A 16,113-nucleotide genomic window follows, 5' to 3' on the forward strand; every position below is an offset into this window, starting at 1 on the left:
TTTGATCGTCTCCAAATCATGGGAATTCATTATGAGCGTAAATGTCCATAGTCTTCAGGGAAACTAGTCGGCGAGTAAGCCATCGATTTTCAAGTAGGAGAGCTTTGAGCCCTAGACTGGTATTAACTTAAACTCATGGGCTAACTCAATTCATTTTCAATTGAGTTAACCCCTGGGTTAAAGATAATATGTCTATAAAACCAGGCCCTGAAAAACTAACTCATCACTGAAATTCTGAATATAGAGAATCTTCAACTTCGGATGATATCATGCCAGAAATGAACTATCATTAAAATGCGCATATTTTCTTGTCCCTAGCTCCTCTGTACTGGCAGTTTCGCTCCAATTCCTTACACTTATAAATGTATCCGACAAGAGTGACAACCTCGAGAGTAGGAGAAAATCTAACCAGAACAACTAGATGGTTGTTATACGAGTAATAAATAGTCATTGTTGGTCATAGTCATTGGGAAAAAAGGTGGGAATTCATCAATTTTCGAATTGGAATGGCTGGCTATGTACAAAACCCTGAAACCTTATTCCTCAATCACGATAGATGATGGTAGCAAGTGATCCTAACCATCGAAAACGTAGAAAAAATAAATATAACTTGAAAATCATGATCGATTTTAATGGCTTAAAATAATTAGCAGTCTCCAAGTAGATAATATGCAATACATAAAATATAAACGCTTAGATTGTCATTTAATAACTTGCACCACATGTTTTAGGGCTCAACATATTCAGCATTGACTGTAATATCCAAAATACATACATTTTTTTATACAACATCATACAAAATAAATGAATGTGAACAATATGGTTTTAATAACAGAATTGTGCACATTCATCTGCGTGTGATTCAATTTCTAATGCGGAAAATTGTCTCCCACATAACGGACACGGCACTAAATCTACAGACGAGTTCAATGTTCGTGGCCTTCGTTGCGCTTCGAACGGTCGTATGAATCCGCCGGCAGGATGAGCACCAGCTGTATTTTGTGAAGGCGTATTCTTGATTTCATTGCGACGAACATTGCAACTTGCGGCATGAACCTCGACCGCATACAGAGGAAACATTCCTTAAAATATATACACGACTAGTAATAAATAAATCCATATCCAGGATTTGATGACTGAATATTTAATATATCCTACCATTGCATATCGGACATCTTGACATATTTGGTGGAGTTTTTTGGTTTGATGATTTGTTATTTTCATTAGGCGATGTTTTCTGCGTCGAAGGTGAAGAACTATAAACAAACATAGTTATCTCTAATGAGACAAAAAGGCAATGCACCAGCGATACTCGTAATCATGATATCCTCACTTGAGAGACTCGAGGAACTGCGATTTCGAGTTAGATCCACGCGCCGAACCTGGAGTCGTGAGAGTTTTTGGCAAGGTTCTTCGTTTCTTGGTTGCGCTTGTATTCTGTGATGTGGTCGGAGTATTATCCGGAGTAGTTGGTGCTGAATGATGATTATATGGGGTTGGAGGACTAGGACTGACTTGATTGTTTTTTCGTTTTTGTGCAGATGCACCTGAAAGTACCAGGTAATAATATCATGCCATGAATCGGATGTCATCAGTAGATAATAGAATATTCATTATTTTTGGCACATACTTGTTCTAAGCCATACATTATCGGTTTGTCGTGACACGGCCTGATCTGATAAACTGCACACCGATTGCTTTCGTTGAACTACTTTTACTTAAAATAAATAAAACTAGAACATTCATCACTCACTGATGTTTTTACAAGCTGTCGATAATAAATGGGTTAAATTGAATTCTATGAATAATTCATAGAATTTATGTTTAACAAAAAAGAATTCAATCCTACCATTATTCCTGTTTGGAGTTAGAACCTGAGTTTTGATTGCAGAATAAACCAATTTTCCATCGATAGCAGTATTCTTACACGAATAAGAACTCTGTGGCGATTTGTTCATTGTGATTGAAGGTTTCTTCAACGAATGAAAAGTTTGTGGTGATTGTTTTATCACAATACCGCTTGTCTTATTCACTGCATTAGCACCTGGAGACGTCATAGAAAATTTCCGTAATTGTTCAACGATATTTTTAGATTTTTCCGATAGATTTGGAGATATAGATTTCTTCGAGTTCGAAATGTTTTCACTGTTTTTATCCGATTTTGGCGTAACATAGTCTTCACTTTGCTTTCTAGCCGGTTTCGTTCCGAGAAAAGATCGACCTAGCGGTTTAGGTTGTTTGTCTCTTTTACTGAGAATACCTGGTAAATCCTCAGTAACTGAATTCAATGGTTCACCTTTCTCTGAAGATTCTGAAATATCATTTTAAGTAATTACATTCAAATCTGAAGATAATTTGAATTTATAAGCATTCTACTTAACTAACCTTTCGGTTTTGATATGAATTCACCATTATCATCAAATGAATTTTCAAGAAATCCTTGCCCCGCAGCGAAGAAATATTTCTTTTCTTCTTTTGTCAACTTTCGTTTTATTTGTTTTTCCAGTTTGTGTCTCAGGTCGGCCATTGTTATCGTATTCAGATCTAGCATAGAAGGATCCAATTTCTTAAAGAAGTTTGTAATTCTATCCTCAAACTGTAATGAATAATTTCAAAATTCATTAATCCAACAATGATTGCAATTCTATATTAATGATTAAGAGAGCATTTCATGTATAGCCCACGTACTTCCGATTCCGATGCAGTTCTTTCATTTGGTTCCGGTGCATTTTGCTCAGAAAATTCATTTTTCTTGTTCAACCTGAATACAGAAACTGAACTAGCTAGATTCATGGCATGTTTTGCGGTCATTTTTGTAAAATTTGATAAAATTTGCAAACAGTTCATTTCTATAGCGGCCGGGTCTGTTGTGGTAAAATTGATCACGATTTAAAAAAAAGTAATGTATAGGGTAGATAGGCGGCCGGCCGGGTCAACATTTAAGCTCAGCAGAGTGGAGAAACAAGGTATCAATTTTTTTTAGCCTTACTTTCGACAGTTTCAAACTTTACTTACAATTTATTTTTGAACTTTAAGATATCATTTTTTGAGTTTGATAATGTCGACGACAGGGGAAATTTTTGTTTAGCAGCCTCGGGCGTGAGAGACTTTTTCTGAAAAAGAAGCATTTAAAATCAGAAGTCTGCTTAAAGTGTTTATTTTTTGTTTAGAATGCTGTTTATAGAGATTACCTCCTGTTCTGTAAGACGTAGTGTTTTCACAGCAATCATTGATAAACCAAACTGTTTATCTTTAGTAAATGGTTGTTTACAAACTATTTTCAAACGATCCCATTGTTGACCTTTACTATCGGCATCAAAATCACCTATAATTGATGAATACATGAAAACACTAAAACATAAATTGATATTATGTCAAAAAGCTTAAGTACGATCAACTGACTTTCATTAAACATTCGAATGCTGTTCGTATTCTTCCATGATTTTGAATCCATCAGCGTCATGAATGTATTTGCCGGCAATAGACAAACATAAGGTCTATTCTGAGGCCACGAGGATCTGCCAACTGAAACCTCTATGAAAGCACAACCGTGGTTTCCTGTGAAAAGAATTACCGGGGTATATAAGAATTGACGCTTATTCAGACCGTCGAACCTATCAATTACCACATCAGGGACAAAAAGTAAATTTTCAGGGTGACAAAATGAACAATTAAAAACAATTTTTAGAGGGACAGTAGAAATTGTTTAAGCAGAGACAGAATTTCAATAGCATCAAAAAAACACCCTCCAGGGACAGTGAGGCATTTTCAGGGACAGTTGGCAGTTGACAGTTTTCATATGTCTTACATGAAAAATGAATATTTTCACTGTCACTGACTACAACATTTAAAACTGAAACATCTTAAATATAAATCTTTCATGAAATCTAGACCAGATAACAAAAATTAGCCCAATCTACAAACCTATATCCAAGTAACAAATTTTACAGACTCGCTGTAACTGAAGGATTATTTCATGGGATCCCAGTGATTTTTCACTTGCGGAACACAACCACGGTTTTCTCTTGTCAATTACTGATGTAAGGAGATTTTCTGCTTTCAATTTAGGGTCCTGAAAAAAATCGATATGCCTAACGTATTACAGCAGTATTACACAATTAATTGAGTTGACTATCAATCATTGACATTATCAATGATGAGAATTGAGATGTTCGTTCTGTTGTTCATGGTTTGTTAATGTTGATTTTAGTCGGGCATTGCAGTCCACAGGGACTTGTCACAATTGATAGTGAATGAATAAAACCAATATCAATGACCAGGTCCACTATCCCTGTATAATATAAATTAATATTAATTATTTTATTATACAGTTGCAGGGATACTGCCTACTGCCTGGTACCCCCGACATTGGTCTCATCCATTATCAGTCGTGACAAGTCCCTGTGTTGCAGTCTTAAGATTATGTGACATTTATTGTAATTGATTAGATGTTTACCTCTGATGAAAATGATACAACGTAGTCGATAGATACAGATGTCATACTGATTTTATTTGGGATGAAGAGAAGTAATCCACCCGAATTAAATGCCGAGCATTTGGAAATTGGCGCCACTTCCGGTCCCACCCGGGTACGTTTTATTGAAGCCGAATCATAAACATTTATTTAAAAAAACTGCTCGCGGGTCGGAGGTAAGGGGCCGGAGATTTTCCTCATCTTCTAAATTTTATTTAGTTGAGTGGCATGCAGTTGGTTGTTATTACATTTAGCTGGGCAACCAAAGGAAAACTGCGGATTCGAACCCCATCCGCGGACGTCTTATCAGTGTTGCACCATAAGCACTGTTCGCGCTACAGTAGATATTGCCTGGTGACGAGAGCCACTGTTGCATCATCAACTACGTGATCAAAACTTTCATGACGTCATTACAGAGTTCAGGTGTACCTTAGAATTAGTTACGGCTCCACACGATGAATGGCGCTAGCAGTCTGATTAGAAAAGTAACAACTTCATCGTAATTATAGCTGATTTAACTACCAATTAGTCCTGTGTATCCCCCTATGGTGTTTTCCAAGACGTTCATCGTATAAGGAGAGATAACGAGGATGGCTATCGCGAGGCCACCGGGCTTAGACATTGATCATAATTGGCCGGAGAGTGCTGAATGTCTTACTTTGGATTTTGGACCATTTGAAACTGTCCATCGATGGAAACGAATGCCAGAATGTGATGAATTTGTTGGTGCCAGGTGAATGTACTTTGATTATCTCATGGATGGTATTTGATAAGTATTTTATTGTCTGTTTAATAATGATTGACGGCATTTGATTAATTTCAGACGAAGTAAACACACAGTTGTAGCTTATAAAGAAGCTATTTATGTTTTCGGAGGCGACAATGGGTAAAGTATTAAAAGGCTTAGATTGAATGACTATATGCGGCATTTCTTTTAAAATCTGATTTTTACTTTCAGTAAACAAATGTTGAATGATTTATTACGATTTGATGTCAAAGATAAATCGTGGGGTCGGTGAGTAAAAAGATTAAATACTGGTGCGCTACTGTACTTTAACTGCGGTACTACTTCTTTATTACATCTATTCGTTATATTGTTAGAGCATTTACTACTGGACCCCCGCCAGCTCCTAGATATCACCATTCCGCAGTTGTACATGAAGGAAGCATGTTTGTTTTTGGTACGAATGTGATTGATTTTTTGAGTAATGATTGATTCGATGAAAATACTTCATACATCAGTTGAATATCGTATTACAGGTGGTTATACCGGTGACATTCACTCAAATTCAAATCTAACGAATAAAAATGATTTGTATGAATATAAATTCGCTACTGGTCAGTGGGTCGAATGGAAATTTGAAGGGAGGTGAGTAAAGTGCTGCGCTGTAATAAAAGGCAAAGAGCAAGAATATTTATTGATCCTGAAAAATGAGGCTTTAAAATTGTAGGATGCCAGTTGCTCGTTCAGCTCATGGTGCTGCTGTTTATGATGGGAAACTCTGGATATTTGCTGGCTATGATGGAAATGCTAGACTCAATGATCTATGGACTATTTCATTGATCGGAGGCTCGAGGCATTGGGAAGAGGTATATAAAGTCAACCTTGATATACTGCAGTGATTTAGAATTCTGCCGTTATACTGAGGGTTAATTTGTTCCAAGACAATGTACGTACTGGGCTATACAGCGGCGCCAGTTGCCCCCCCCTGTTTCGAGTTCCTCTGCCCCCCCATTCGAATGCTAGGTATGGCGCTGAGATACCTATGATTTTTTCTTGCCCTTGCGTTAGGTGGGTGTTGGTGTTTGTCACAGGGGTTGACTGTTGACATATCCTGTTTTGAATCACCAGAGATCATTCTCAAAATAATAAGTAATCAATGAAATTTTCAGGTAAATCAAAGAGGAGATATTCCACCGTCGTCATGTAATTTCGCTCTGTGCGTAGCGAGGGATAGTATGTTCGTGTTTTCAGGGCAAAGTGGCGCGAAAATCACCAATGATCTCTTCCAATTCAGCTTCAATGAAAAAGTGTAAGTTTCTCTCTCAACAGTTATCAGCTGCATATCGAATATACTTGTCATTGATGAATTGAATTGTTTAATTTCAGGTGGACTAGAATCTCAACTGAACACATATTACGAGGGGCTCCTTTACCACCAGAAAAAAGATACGGTCACACTATGGTATCACATGACAGACATCTTTATGTATTCGGTGGTGCTACAGGGCAAACTTTACCAAATGATCTACACTGGTACGTTCAAACGGTTTAGAGCCAGTTGCTTAAAAAGATAAATACTATAGTAACACTGAAGTTTTAATTGTCAACCATCCACAGGTTAACTCTAACCAACTTTTAAGCAACTGGGTCGCGATGATGATGTCTAGTTTGATGTTATGGAATTTTAACTAATAATTTTCTTGTTGATATTCAGTTATGATTTGGATTCTCAAACGTGGTCTGTAATTGAGGCGTCTAATGATAGTCAGATCGCTAATGGTAGATTATTCCACGCTGCTGCTGTTGTTGGTGATGCTATGTTTATATTTGGTGGCACTGTTGATAATATAGTTCGCAGTGGAGAAATGTTTCGATTTCAGGTTTAGTATTTTCTACATTGAGTATTTCTAAAGCCAGTTTATTTTAATGAGTTTGACATAATGTGTCCTTTTCATTACAGTTTTCTAGTTATCCTAAATGTACTCTACACGATGATTATGGAAGACTTTTGGAAAGTCGACTGTTCTGTGACATAGCTTTTATCGTTGGCCCGGTATGTACTACTGTTACCAATCAACTGAAATTATGTTAATACAGCCATCGCGTAATATTTACTTGTATTTATGTTTGTATTTCAGAATCGTGTGCAAGTACCTGCTCATACTGCATTAGTTGCTGCTAGATCTACTTGGTTGAGATGTAAAATAAGACAAGCTAAAGAACAGGTAATTATTACTGGGCGTTGTGATGTTTTGCTAACCTTTCATTTTAAGGTAAAGTTTATTTCATATCATTCAGCTGGCGTACATATTAGAACAGAAATTTGAAGACGAAAGACAAGGTGATAATAATGCTCGTGTAACTCTTCAAAACTCTAATCTAGAAGTTTATCTTCCTGACGCTTGTCCAAAAGCTTTCGAAATGGTGCTGTCTTATATATATACAGATCGAATAAATCCTTGTCAGAAAGGTATTTTTGCATTTCAGTTCAGTGTAAGACCTATTGATTTACAGTATTTATTGAATGATTTTCTCTGTTTCAACAGGTCAAGAGCCGTACAGCAATGAAGTAATTTTACTAATGATGGACGTTTATAGATTGTCGTTACAATTCCAAATGTCTCGATTAGAACAGCTCTGTATTCAGTATCTTCAGGCTTGTATCGGACATAAAAATGTTTTAGTAGCGTTACAGAACGCTGCTCAACTGCAACTGGAATATTTAAAGGTTTGAAATCTTGCGTGAACTGTCTGATCTTAGTTTATGACATTTTCGTAAAAAATTAGATGGATATATTCGTATTTTGTAGGATTATTGCTTGAGGTTTATTGTGAAAGAGAGTAATTATAGTCAGATTGTGATGAGTAAGGATTTCGAGACTCTTGATCAGCCGTTAATGGTAGAAATAATCCGACGAAAACAACTGCTCACAGTGAGACCATTACCGGAACCCCATACTGATTACATTTCATGTACGTTCACTGCTTATTCAATGCAACAAGTATCATTCTTGTATTACAATGTTCTGAATATATTCATATATTTTTCAGGTAATTCGTTAGAGAAAGATATGGAAGCATTTCTGAAAGGAGTTGGACAGGAGTTCTGTGATATAACTTTAATGTTAGATAATACGCCGATAATGGCCCATAAAGCAGTGTTAGCGGCTCGTAGTAGTTATTTTGAAGCTATGTTCCGTTCTTTCATGCCTGAGGATAACATCGTCTGCAAGGTATTTGGCCAAATCAGATGAATTTCTTTAAGTGAATTCCAGATGTGTTTCCAAGGGTACATGTATGAACCGTTTACCCAATACCATCTAGAGAATTTTGCCTTTGAAATAGTGGTTCATTCTTATTGACTCTTGATAGCTTCCAGAGGAGCCCTCTAATGCTCTAAAATGGTCCTGTCATCTTAAAGCCTTCGTTTTGGCTTCACATGTTTTATTCTTAGCTAGGATAATGGAGAGTGCCCTCAATTCTTCTTCTGATACTGTCTGACCCTGCATTCATCTCTATGTGCTGTATGAACTAATGATTTTGTGGTTGTTTTTATAGATTGCAATTGGTGAAATGGTTCCCAGTCAGCAAGCATTTGATAGTTTATTGCGCTATATTTATTACGGCGATATTACGATGCCTCCGGAAGATTCGCTGTATTTGTTCCCAGCACCTTATTTCTACGCTTTTACGAACAACAGACTGCAGGCCTACTGTAAACACAATCTGGAGATGAATGTATCGACTGATAATGTCATTCATGTGAGTTTTCCAATTTTTTATCTAGGATAAGATGTTGATGATATTTGACTGAGATTTGAACATGGAAGTCTTCATGTTCTACTCGAAGTTAACATTCGATATTTTTTGTATTATTATAGATTTTAGAAGCAGCAGATAAGATCCAAGCTTTAGATATGAAGAAACATGCTCTCAACATTATCGTCCATCACTTTCCAAAGGTAATTCCTATTTAATTGATTTTACAAAAATCACATTCTCTATCATAAATGGAAAAATCATTTTATTATACTATTTTCAGATTGCAAGATTACCCCAGATCAAAAGATTAAATCGAGATTTATTGTTGGATGTATTGATGGCTATTGCTGAGGAGATGAGTGAATCTCGCTTATGTCAGGATATTTCTTCTGTTTCTCTTAATCTGATGGACAGTAGCTAATGAATGTCTATCATGCGATGCTCCATTTTAATGGAAATTATACCCGGTATTCTATTTTCTGATAGACGTGCAATATAATTTGTATAATTTATGTTTGTATCTTAAGTGTCATTCCTTGTCTATATGTATATTTCTCTCTGGGACACTCAATTACTTTATGAAAAAACAATTCATTTGTTACTTTGTTTCTTTAATTGTAAACTCAAATAATGTAAATAAATCAATATATAGCGAATTGAAGTGTTAATTGATTTCAATATTCGTGTATATTATCCTATGTGAGCTTGGTGGCAGAGTGTCCGACTGTAAGTCTGCAACGAAAAATATATTATTTCTATCAAAAAGGGCTGGAAAACCACTTGAAAATCAGATTTCCCTTAAATAAGGCTTTTGCACTCGTGTTTATAATGATCTATTTAAAACGAACTAAAGAAAATTTAATCTCTATCCCTCGCATGCCGCAGTAAAATAGCGAGGCATCAGCCGTTCAGTGCTGCCCCTATGAATCACAATAGCGGAATTTCTTTGCACTAAAATAATAGCTAGACTAGTTGCCTGTCCCATTATAGAGGCCGGTAACTAGTCTAAAATACTAGTCTGGAACCACTTCGTGATGAACGGTATACGCAACATGGATGATGATATAATCCCTAACAGTTGTTAAAATATAATATTATAAGATGACTTTTTAAGATATGAATAATTGAAACGTCGAATGAATTATTGGGTCAGGGGAACATTAGGCGCTCTTAGTATGTAATCCGAGTCACTCCGCGATGGTTTGACGGGGTGTAGCAGTCGAAAACCTGCGTTAGTGAATCAGATCATTTTTGAGTTCGGTCTATTAATACTTTCGTTTTGCAGACCAAATGGGAGGCACTCGGGGTATATCGAAAGAGTATCGCTTCAGTTGATGATGATGGATTCACAGCTGAAGGACAATGCGGAGGTGACTGCGGATATTGCCAACCGATCGGAAACATAACTCTGAGTATTTAACTTAAACATAAAGGGAAGCAAGCCAACGACATTGTTCGATATCAAACATATGTATGTAATGTTGTTCAAATTAATGTAATGGCAAAAATATGTCTGAATAAATTATTCTAATCATAAACACTGAAAGATGAATTCTTAGTCATTTTCAATATGTCAAAAACGGAGGGTCTAAATGGAAAACCAAAGCTAAAACATGCTCTGTTTGTAACCAGAATAAACGCGTTCTTGCTTCAAGCATGAGTCCATAGCCACGACCACACGGGCGTTATTGGCCCGGGAAATTGTTCACACAGTTGTCAAATGGGCCCGTGTCTGGTTGGCCCGACCAAAAAACGTTAAGTATCAGGTAAGTGGTTTTCGTGTGAACGCGCTCTCTAATTAGGCACGGATCAAGGGCCTGATCCATGCCAATTTGAGCCGGGCCACATCGTCTCTGTGTGATCGCGGCAATTTTCTAGGTGAGGAACCCAGACCCCCGATACGCCTATTCCACCCACGGTGCTCGCATGGCGTCGGCTTTGGTGCAGTATCTATAGTTGCGACCCGTTATAACAAATCTTACACCCCGTTCCCTCTCCTGATGTCGAACTGGTCAGTGCAAAGACGATGTGTTTAATATCAAACTTAAATCTTCAATTTTGCCTCACGTGTATAATTGTTATCCATAAATCAATCATGTTTTTTGAGTTGATAAATTAAAGCAATATTTCCATCAATATTCACAATTCGGTAGTCAATGAATATTCTAGGATACTTAATTTCTGATAGAAGGGTTCTACAAAAAAAGACAGGCGCTGAAATTATGCCAATTAGGTATTAAATGGACATCACGAGCTGTTTTTTAAAACATTTTCCCTTTTCGAGAGACACTCCACAAACCGAAAATCACATCTGGTGATGCACGCCTCGCATATGGTGTTATTTTCAAGAACCCTGTATGGAATGTATAAAATCTAAGACTGCTAGTAGAATTCACACATTCCTGCGGGAACTGAAGAACGTAGTTAACGTGATTAAGGTAGGTAATGCATTTTCGGGATGACTTCTAAGTAATTCATTGCTGTGTGTGAATGATGTAAATTATTTTTCGTGTTACTTGATTCGCAGGCCGCCTTGTTTTTGACCCATTCATCCCGTTGCTCATTTCATTGCAATTTAATGAAAATGAATCTAATATTTGTGACGCTCCTGGTTTTCGCTACTAGCGGAGGTAAAATCAAGTATTTAAATTCAAAACTAATTAATTTCGTGTTCTACGGAAGCGCCTTCGGGATAGATAAGAAAATACTTTCGGAATTAATTATGTTATAATCTCGAAATTGAACCGGAAAAGATTTTTCTTGAATGTTGAATATTTTATTCTGATGCCCCGAATATTCAGAAAACCTTTTCATTTAATGTAAAATAATTTATGCCGGGTTACATGTACGAGAGATGAAAATTTCATATTTTTTTAGATCTAACAAAAAACATTTTAGTGATCGTATCCTAGATACAGTCCCCAGACGCTTCCGTACTTCTGCTAGTTCTTATACTTTGCGGTAATTTGCAAATATATTTTTTTCTTTTAATAAGAGAATCAAACTTCCTTGTTTTAGCATGGTGTTGCTCTCTTCCTAAAACATGTATCGAAGCCGGAGCCCATGAAGCGGCCACTCCGGGTACTTACACACTGTATCTAGGACCGAACGATACACCAGTTGACATCTACTGCGATAAATGTAAAGAATACGTCACCCTACTAGCGAGCAACTACGGTGACAACAGATGTGATAAGAACTGGCCTCAGTGTGGTCGAACAGACTGGCAAAAGATCCGTTTAGACCCAAGGGTTCGTATGCAGGGGATCTCAGCTGAATTCTGCAGCATCTTTCAATTATTCCTAACATTTCTTCATTTTTTGTTTAAAAGAATTTGAATGTAATAGGAAACGATTATACATTTGCTACATCTGACAAAGTAGCAGTTCCATATGGTCAGGGCGGTGGCTGTCCCGGAAGCAGCGCCACATCTGGAGGATTCAGATTAGATTTGACTGGGACTGGTTTCACTTTCGATACTAAGAACGTAAGTTTCAACCCAAGATTTTATAAATTCGAAGATTCCAGGATACCCAAGATGGCGCCGGCCAGAGCTTTAAGTAAAAAGTTAAAAACTAACGAAAATGGGTAAATACAAGTTCATCGCGTTTTTCTGCTGCATGCGCCTTATAATCAGACTTTTGGTCTTATCGACTCGGGTGCACTCATTGCGAAATTAGCGACGGTGTCGTATCCCGGTAAAGTGACTAAATAATTTTTTGAGTACCGTATATATATGTTCGAAATACTTTCGTTTTGCAGACCAAATGGGAGGCAGCTGGATATTTCCCAAAGAGTGTGGCCTCAGTTGCGGGTGATGGGCTCACAGCAGAAGGACAATGCGGAGGTGACTGCGGATATTGCCAACCGATTGGAAACATTACTCTGAGTATATAAAGGGAAGCCAACAAAATTGATGTTCTATACATGTATAAAACATATATCATGTATATTGTTCAAATCAATGTAATGGCAAAAATGTCCGAATAAATCATTCTAATCAGAAACACTGAAAGATGAATTCTTGTTCATTTTCAATATGTCAAAAACGGAGGGTTTAGATAGAAAACCAAAGCTAAAACATGCTCTGTTTGTAACTAGAACGCGTTCTTGCTACAAGCATGAGTCCATAGCCACGATCACACGGGCGTTATTGGCCCGGGAAAATGTTCACACAGGTTTGAAATGGGCCCGTGCCTGGTTGGCCCGACCAAAAACCCGAGCCAGATGCTAGCACGGGACGAATGACTGTCTTTGAATTGTAACTGGTTCCAGAAATGGTTCACTTCGCTTTGAACATTGTTTAATATCGATTAAGTGGTTTGCGTGTCAATTTTCTAGGTGAGGAACCCATACCCCGATACACCTATCGCAGCCACCCACAGTGCTCGCATGGCGTCGGCTTTGGTGCAGTATCTATAGTTGCGACCCGTTATAACAAATCTTACACCCCGTTCTCGCTCCTGATGTCAAACTAGTCAGTGCAACGACGATATTTTTAATATTAAACCTAGATTAACTAGATCTGATATCTTAACTTTTGCTTCGCGTATATAATTGTTATCCATGATGTCAACTTTTCAAGTGACAACTCAATTATCAAGACAAAGCTGAACTATATTCGATTAGGGCCTTAATAAATCAGTGTTTTATGAACGATTGACATGAACATGTCGTTTTATCCCCACAACAATAATTATACCTTAATGACAGGTATTTATGTCCTTGAGGAAGTGCATCAGTCATTTACAAAAACATGACCTGTATCTCAAAAAAAGTCTCCAATATAAAAACATTAAAACCAGAGATAAAAACACAAAGTCAAACTGGAAAGCTTATGATTAACTAAACAGTCATTGATTTAATTTTCATCAACTTTATTTTACAAGATAACTAGAGTTTTGCCACCTTTGCTCAGACATGATCATCTTTACCATTTACAACTTTTTTTTTAATTTGGCTCTACAGAGCTTGGAATATTTCGTAATATGGTATCGGTATGACTATTAAGTCTCCCTCAAGTGCATGACTATTTTCACAGAGTCAACGGGACAGTTGAAACCGGGTGACTCTCACGGGACAGTAGGCCTATTTAAAATCGAGTCCGACCTCAGTCTCACGGGACGTATCAAAACTAGAGGTCCTAGCTCACACGGGACACGGGTGGCCCGACCTCACGGGACACAGTACCGTGAATCCGGGTCCTCTCACTTTGCTAAAGTTGCCTTCTTCGATTTGACTTTTTTGCAGTGAACGCTTAACAAACTTAGTGAATAACCATTTGCACCAAAAGATACATTCAATCACTTTATTTTCGATCGATAGCTAACGTTAGCTGTTTCTTGTCTCAGTTCTCTTGATCCGATCTTCATTACATTTAATGTTTTGATTTGATGATATCATTGATCTGAAATAATCAAATTACGAATAAATTTAGATTATTAACATGTTCTTAACAATATTTTCAGTGTATATAGTAAACAATCGAGTTCATTTACCTTCGATATTTCGTCTACAAAATGCAAAGTTTTCATCGAGACCTGTGACGGGACAGGGATGTCCCATCCCCAGGTCCTCTCACGGGACATGCTGCACTGCTGCAGTTTAACCAATTCAATTCAATTCAATAAATTCATAGTTATGGTAAGTTTAAAGAGAATATATAACTATTGATTGCAAATAACAATTTTCTGCATGACAGCCGAAACCCTGTTCTCACCTAGTTGGTGAGTATATTGGCCATATGTAAGCTTACAAATACAAATACATTACGGTTTGTGATAAGAAGAGTGGCCTTCTTGCTAGAGTGTGATGATCAAAATTAACTGTTTTTTGTACCATACTATTACTAAATTCATTTTCAGATTAATGATGGGAAAATTTCCTCCATATTTCTCCTGGGTGATCGAGGGCTTATTGGCAGCATTGGCCTTTCCATCTCAACCAGAACACATCGAATATCTAAAAGATAATAATATCAAGCATCTCGTATCTCTTACTGCTGAACGAATTCCTAAAGTTGATGGATTCCCTGGTAAGTTTATCGGCATATCAGTTTGTTTTAATTGCTAATTTGAACCAATAAATTGGTGCCTGGTTTTATTTCTAAAAACACAGATATAAATTGGACACATATACCAATAAAAGATTTCACAGCCCCAACGCTGCCACAAGTAGATGAATTTGTCAAATTACTAGACTATGCAAAAAAGGAAAACGAAGTAAGCTACGCATACTACTAATTAGACTTCATGTTAAAAAAAGAAACATATACATCTGAATCCATCCGGTTAGAAGTAGATTCATCAGATTATTCAGTTGGTCCAAATCAGAAATATTATGTTTTGTAGGCTGTTGCCGTTCACTGTGCTGCTGGTCGTGGTAGAACTGGGACGATGATTGCTAGCTATCTGATTAAAGAGTATGGATTACCAGCTGAAGAAGCCATCACTAAAACTCGTAGTCTACGCCCTGGATCAATAGAAACTAAAGATCAAGAGAAATTAGTTCATACTTATTATGATCATATAAAAACATGTTCAAATTCACAGAATGTAGAATCAGATAGTTATAGTTTTGACCTCTCGTTGCATGAAGGTCATTTGGCTTCAGGAAATTGTCAGTCTTGACGTAAGGTTCATATTGTTTCATATTGTGTCATATGAAATTCCATGTGATATAGATTTATGTACATAACATAAAGCTAGGCTATATTTAATGTATCGGTACCAAAGCAGTTGAAAACTATGTTTTACTTGCGGATTAGTTTCGCTTTACCATGACAAGCTCAGTCTGGTTTTTAGAAATCCTTTTTAGCGAAAAAGATCTCATGATTTCTTCGCTCTTCATTTAAGCGATTGATCGATTTTCTCATTATTATTTCTCATCCTAAACTATTGAATCTCAACTGTTTATTAGCTGGGACCAGACTAAATAGGGCTTTCTGACACTATAGTTTGTAGTATGTTTGTTATTTCTGTATTTTTAAGGTGCTATACAAAAAGTTTATATGTATACGTTTTACACACGTTCATATATGATAAATTACCTCATTTTCTCCACGAGGTTTATTGGTCTTAACTTTCTAATTATTTTGCTCAACTGCATGGAAAGCTTCAAATTTATATTTTTGAAATAAATTTTGACCTGGAAG

The 16,113-nt window shown here is 36.9% G+C and overlaps 4 protein-coding genes across 5 annotated transcripts; 3 read left to right on the top strand and 1 right to left on the bottom strand.

Moving 5' to 3' along the window:
• Positions 1-720: 720 nt before the first annotated feature.
• On the bottom strand, positions 721-1,963 carry LOC141900549 (uncharacterized). Its single transcript, XM_074787502.1, has 5 exons — positions 1,850-1,963; positions 1,631-1,717; positions 1,334-1,547; positions 1,159-1,256; positions 721-1,082 (listed from the first exon to the last, which is right to left on the bottom strand). Exons 1-5 carry the CDS (start codon positions 1,956-1,958, stop codon positions 826-828), a joined length of 765 nt encoding a protein of 254 aa, XP_074643603.1. The 5' UTR covers positions 1,959-1,963; the 3' UTR covers positions 721-825.
• A 2,972-nt stretch (positions 1,964-4,935) lies between these two features.
• On the top strand, positions 4,936-9,526 carry LOC141899304 (leucine-zipper-like transcriptional regulator 1). Its single transcript, XM_074785525.1, has 18 exons — positions 4,936-5,207; positions 5,298-5,360; positions 5,433-5,489; positions 5,576-5,655; positions 5,735-5,843; positions 5,926-6,064; positions 6,368-6,507; positions 6,585-6,731; positions 6,913-7,078; positions 7,159-7,251; positions 7,337-7,423; positions 7,497-7,668; positions 7,745-7,926; positions 8,009-8,171; positions 8,250-8,431; positions 8,757-8,960; positions 9,080-9,160; positions 9,241-9,526. The coding sequence occupies exons 1-18, from the start codon at positions 5,065-5,067 to the stop codon at positions 9,379-9,381; spliced, it is 2,349 nt and encodes a 782-aa protein (XP_074641626.1). The 5' UTR covers positions 4,936-5,064; the 3' UTR covers positions 9,382-9,526.
• A 1,739-nt stretch (positions 9,527-11,265) lies between these two features.
• LOC141900725 (A disintegrin and metalloproteinase with thrombospondin motifs 9-like) lies at positions 11,266-12,928 on the top strand. Its single transcript, XM_074787744.1, has 5 exons — positions 11,266-11,398; positions 11,488-11,590; positions 11,979-12,211; positions 12,292-12,447; positions 12,723-12,928. Exons 1-5 carry the CDS (start codon positions 11,318-11,320, stop codon positions 12,855-12,857), a joined length of 708 nt encoding a protein of 235 aa, XP_074643845.1. The 5' UTR covers positions 11,266-11,317; the 3' UTR covers positions 12,858-12,928.
• Positions 12,929-14,586: 1,658 nt separating this feature from the next.
• Positions 14,587-16,071, top strand: LOC141900155 (dual specificity protein phosphatase 23-like). 2 transcript variants are annotated; one of them, XM_074786924.1, is made up of 4 exons: positions 14,587-14,603; positions 14,825-14,994; positions 15,078-15,181; positions 15,311-16,071. In XM_074786924.1, exons 2-4 carry the CDS (start codon positions 14,829-14,831, stop codon positions 15,587-15,589), a joined length of 549 nt encoding a protein of 182 aa, XP_074643025.1. In that variant the 5' UTR covers positions 14,587-14,603; positions 14,825-14,828; the 3' UTR covers positions 15,590-16,071. The 2 variants fall into 2 exon arrangements, with proteins under 2 accessions (XP_074643025.1, XP_074643024.1); XM_074786923.1 differs by lacking the exon at positions 14,587-14,603 and adding an exon at positions 14,608-14,686.
• The last annotated feature ends 42 nt before the right edge of the window (positions 16,072-16,113 follow it).

This window comes from Tubulanus polymorphus, chromosome 2, assembly GCF_964204645.1.
Source record: "Tubulanus polymorphus chromosome 2, tnTubPoly1.2, whole genome shotgun sequence".
NCBI classification, from domain to species: Eukaryota; Metazoa; Nemertea; class Palaeonemertea; order Tubulaniformes; family Tubulanidae; genus Tubulanus; species Tubulanus polymorphus.